At 44.2% G+C, this 2,500-nt stretch overlaps 1 protein-coding gene across 1 annotated transcript in view; it reads left to right on the top strand.

Moving 5' to 3' along the window:
- LOC143289546 (uncharacterized) overlaps positions 1 to 2,500 on the top strand; it is a 23,210-nt gene that overhangs the window by 8,641 nt on the left and 12,069 nt on the right. Inside the window, exon 5 of the mRNA XM_076598553.1 lies at positions 1,787 to 1,972. Within this exon, the coding sequence (XP_076454668.1) occupies positions 1,787 to 1,972 (186 nt within the window). The remainder of the gene's footprint in view (positions 1 to 1,786; positions 1,973 to 2,500) is intronic.

Genomic DNA, 2,500 nt, shown 5'->3' on the forward strand with positions numbered 1-2,500 from the left:
TTTAATAATTTGATAAGTTAACTGTTATGCAGTTTCTCTAAATCCGATGCCTCAAAAATATACCATGCAACAACTTTACAGTGTTTGTCACTGGCCATCAAAAGTGTCATGTAAAACGCTGATGGTCGGGAGAAAAATTTGCGGGGTAAATACTTTTCCTTGATGTCGCGATAGATTGAACAGAAAAGTAAAAAGTGAATTTCAGATTCTGGAGCATATTTTACTAAATGGACAAAACACACTCTCAGGTCACGGATCGGGCAATGAAGCGATATCTATGAGTTTATAAGGCAGAAACACCTAACCTGAAGTGTAGTAATGCTTTTCTAACAGCAGTGTTTCTTATTTTAAATACACGGCTTGGGGAATGTCAGGAACATGATTTAAATGAAATATAAAAAGAAAACCGTTCTCCTGAAACATCACTATTCCAGTTCTGAAGAAAACAATCTTTTAATCTCTGTTTCTTCTTTTTCTTCTTCTTCTTCTTCTTCTTCTGCGTTCGTGGGCTGCAACTCCCACGTTCACTCGTATGTACACTAGTGGGCTTTTACGTGTATGACCGTTTTTACCCCGCCATGTAGACAGCCATACCCCGCTTCTGGGGGATGTATACTGGGTATGTTCTTGTTTCCATAACCCACCGAACGCTGGCATGGATTACAGGATCTTTAACGTGCGTATTTGATCTTCTGCTTACGTATACACACGAAAGGGGTTCAGGCACTTGCAGGTCTGCACATATGTTGACCTGGGAGATCGGAAAAATCTCCACCCTTTACCCACCAGGCGCCGTTACCGAGATTCGAACCCGGGACCCTCAGATTGAAAGTCTAACGCTTTAACCACTCGGCTATTGCGCCCGTCATTAATCTGTTTGAATAGAGACAAAAATCCCTTACTAAAGCCCAATCATTGATTTTTCCAGTTTCAGTTTCACTTTCTCAAGGAGGCGTCACTGCGTTCGGACAAATCCATACACGCTACACCACATCTGTTGAGCAGATGCCTGACCAGCAGCATAACCCAACGCGCTTAGTCAGGCCTTGAGTGCATGCTTACATATTTGTGTACCTATGAAAGTGGATTTCATTTTACGTAATTTCGCCAGAGGACAACACTCTCGTTGCCATGGGTTCTTTTTCAGTGCGCCAAGTGCGTGCTGCACACGGGACCTCGGTTTGTCGTCTCATCCGAAAGACTAGACGCTCAGTTTGATTTTCCAGTCAAACTTAGGAGAAAGGGCGAGAGCGGGATTCGAACCCACACCCTCACGGACTCTCTGTATTGGCAGCTGAGCGTCTTAACCATTCTGCCACCTTCCTCCTTTCCAAACATGTCCAAATCCGTAACGATATAATGTGAAACATACATTAGAAACTCAGTTGTTTTTATTGTAACAGTGGAAGTCGTAAAGCATTTTGTGTGTTTTGAATGCTAGACCGTGTGAAGGCATAGTCACTAACTTGAGCCAAAATTGTATACATTTAGTGTATGTTGTTATATATAGTGGAGGATACCTTCCTATCTCTGCATTTACAGACAGACAGACAGAGAGTAGAGAGTGAGGGAGAGGGAATTAAATTTTACGTGTGCGCAATGTGTGTATATGTATGTACATATGTATCAATTTTGTGAAAACAGTACTATGTATCTAATTTGTGAAAACAAACTAATGTGTTCGAGAGGGATTGTGTGCGCACATGTGTATGCTTGCTTAACGTGCATCATGCACTTATACAGATTTGCACGCAACATTTTTCTTTTCTTTTCTGAATATATCCAGGTTCCATTCTGAACGTAGAAACAACCTCTGTGAAGTTCGGTGACAGTTTTTCCGGCAAAGAAGCGGATCCGGATGTGACGTCATGGAGCGAGACCGGAAAAAGCAGTGGCAGCTTCTGCACACGAAGATTCACGAAAATCTTGAGAATATTTTACGTGAAAGGTCCACCCAAGCTTGAGAAACTGAGTAAGAGTCAGTCTGTCTGTGTGTGTGTGTGTGGCTGTGTGTGTGTGTGTGTGTGTGTGTGTGTGTGTGTGTGTGTGTGTGTGTGTGTGTGTGTGTGTGTGGCTGTGTGTGTGTGTGGCTGTGTGTGTGTGTGTGTGTGTGTGTGTGTGTGGTGTGTGTGTGTATGTGTGTGGGGGGGGGGGCTGTGTGTGTGTGTGTGTGTGTGTGTGTGTGTGTGTGTGTGTGTGTGTGTGTGTGTGTGTGTGTGTGTGTGTGTGTGTGTGTGTGTGTGTGTGTGTGTGTGTTTTGCCGATCTGTGTCTGTTTGTGTGTTTGTCTTTCACATCTCTCTCTCCCTTCCTCTGTGTGTGTGTGTGTGTGTGCGCGCGCGCGCACGTGTGTGTGTATGTGGCTGTGTGTGTGTGTTTGTGTGTGTGTGTGTTTGTGTGTGTGTGTGTGTGTGTGTGTGTGTGTGTGTGTGTGTGTGTGTGTGTGTGTGTGTGGACGCTCACGTCAGTCTGGTTTTGCGACACAGGGGGTTATTGTCTTT

This window comes from Babylonia areolata, chromosome 14, assembly GCF_041734735.1.
Source record: "Babylonia areolata isolate BAREFJ2019XMU chromosome 14, ASM4173473v1, whole genome shotgun sequence".
Lineage (NCBI taxonomy): Eukaryota > Metazoa > Mollusca > Gastropoda > Neogastropoda > Buccinidae > Babylonia > Babylonia areolata.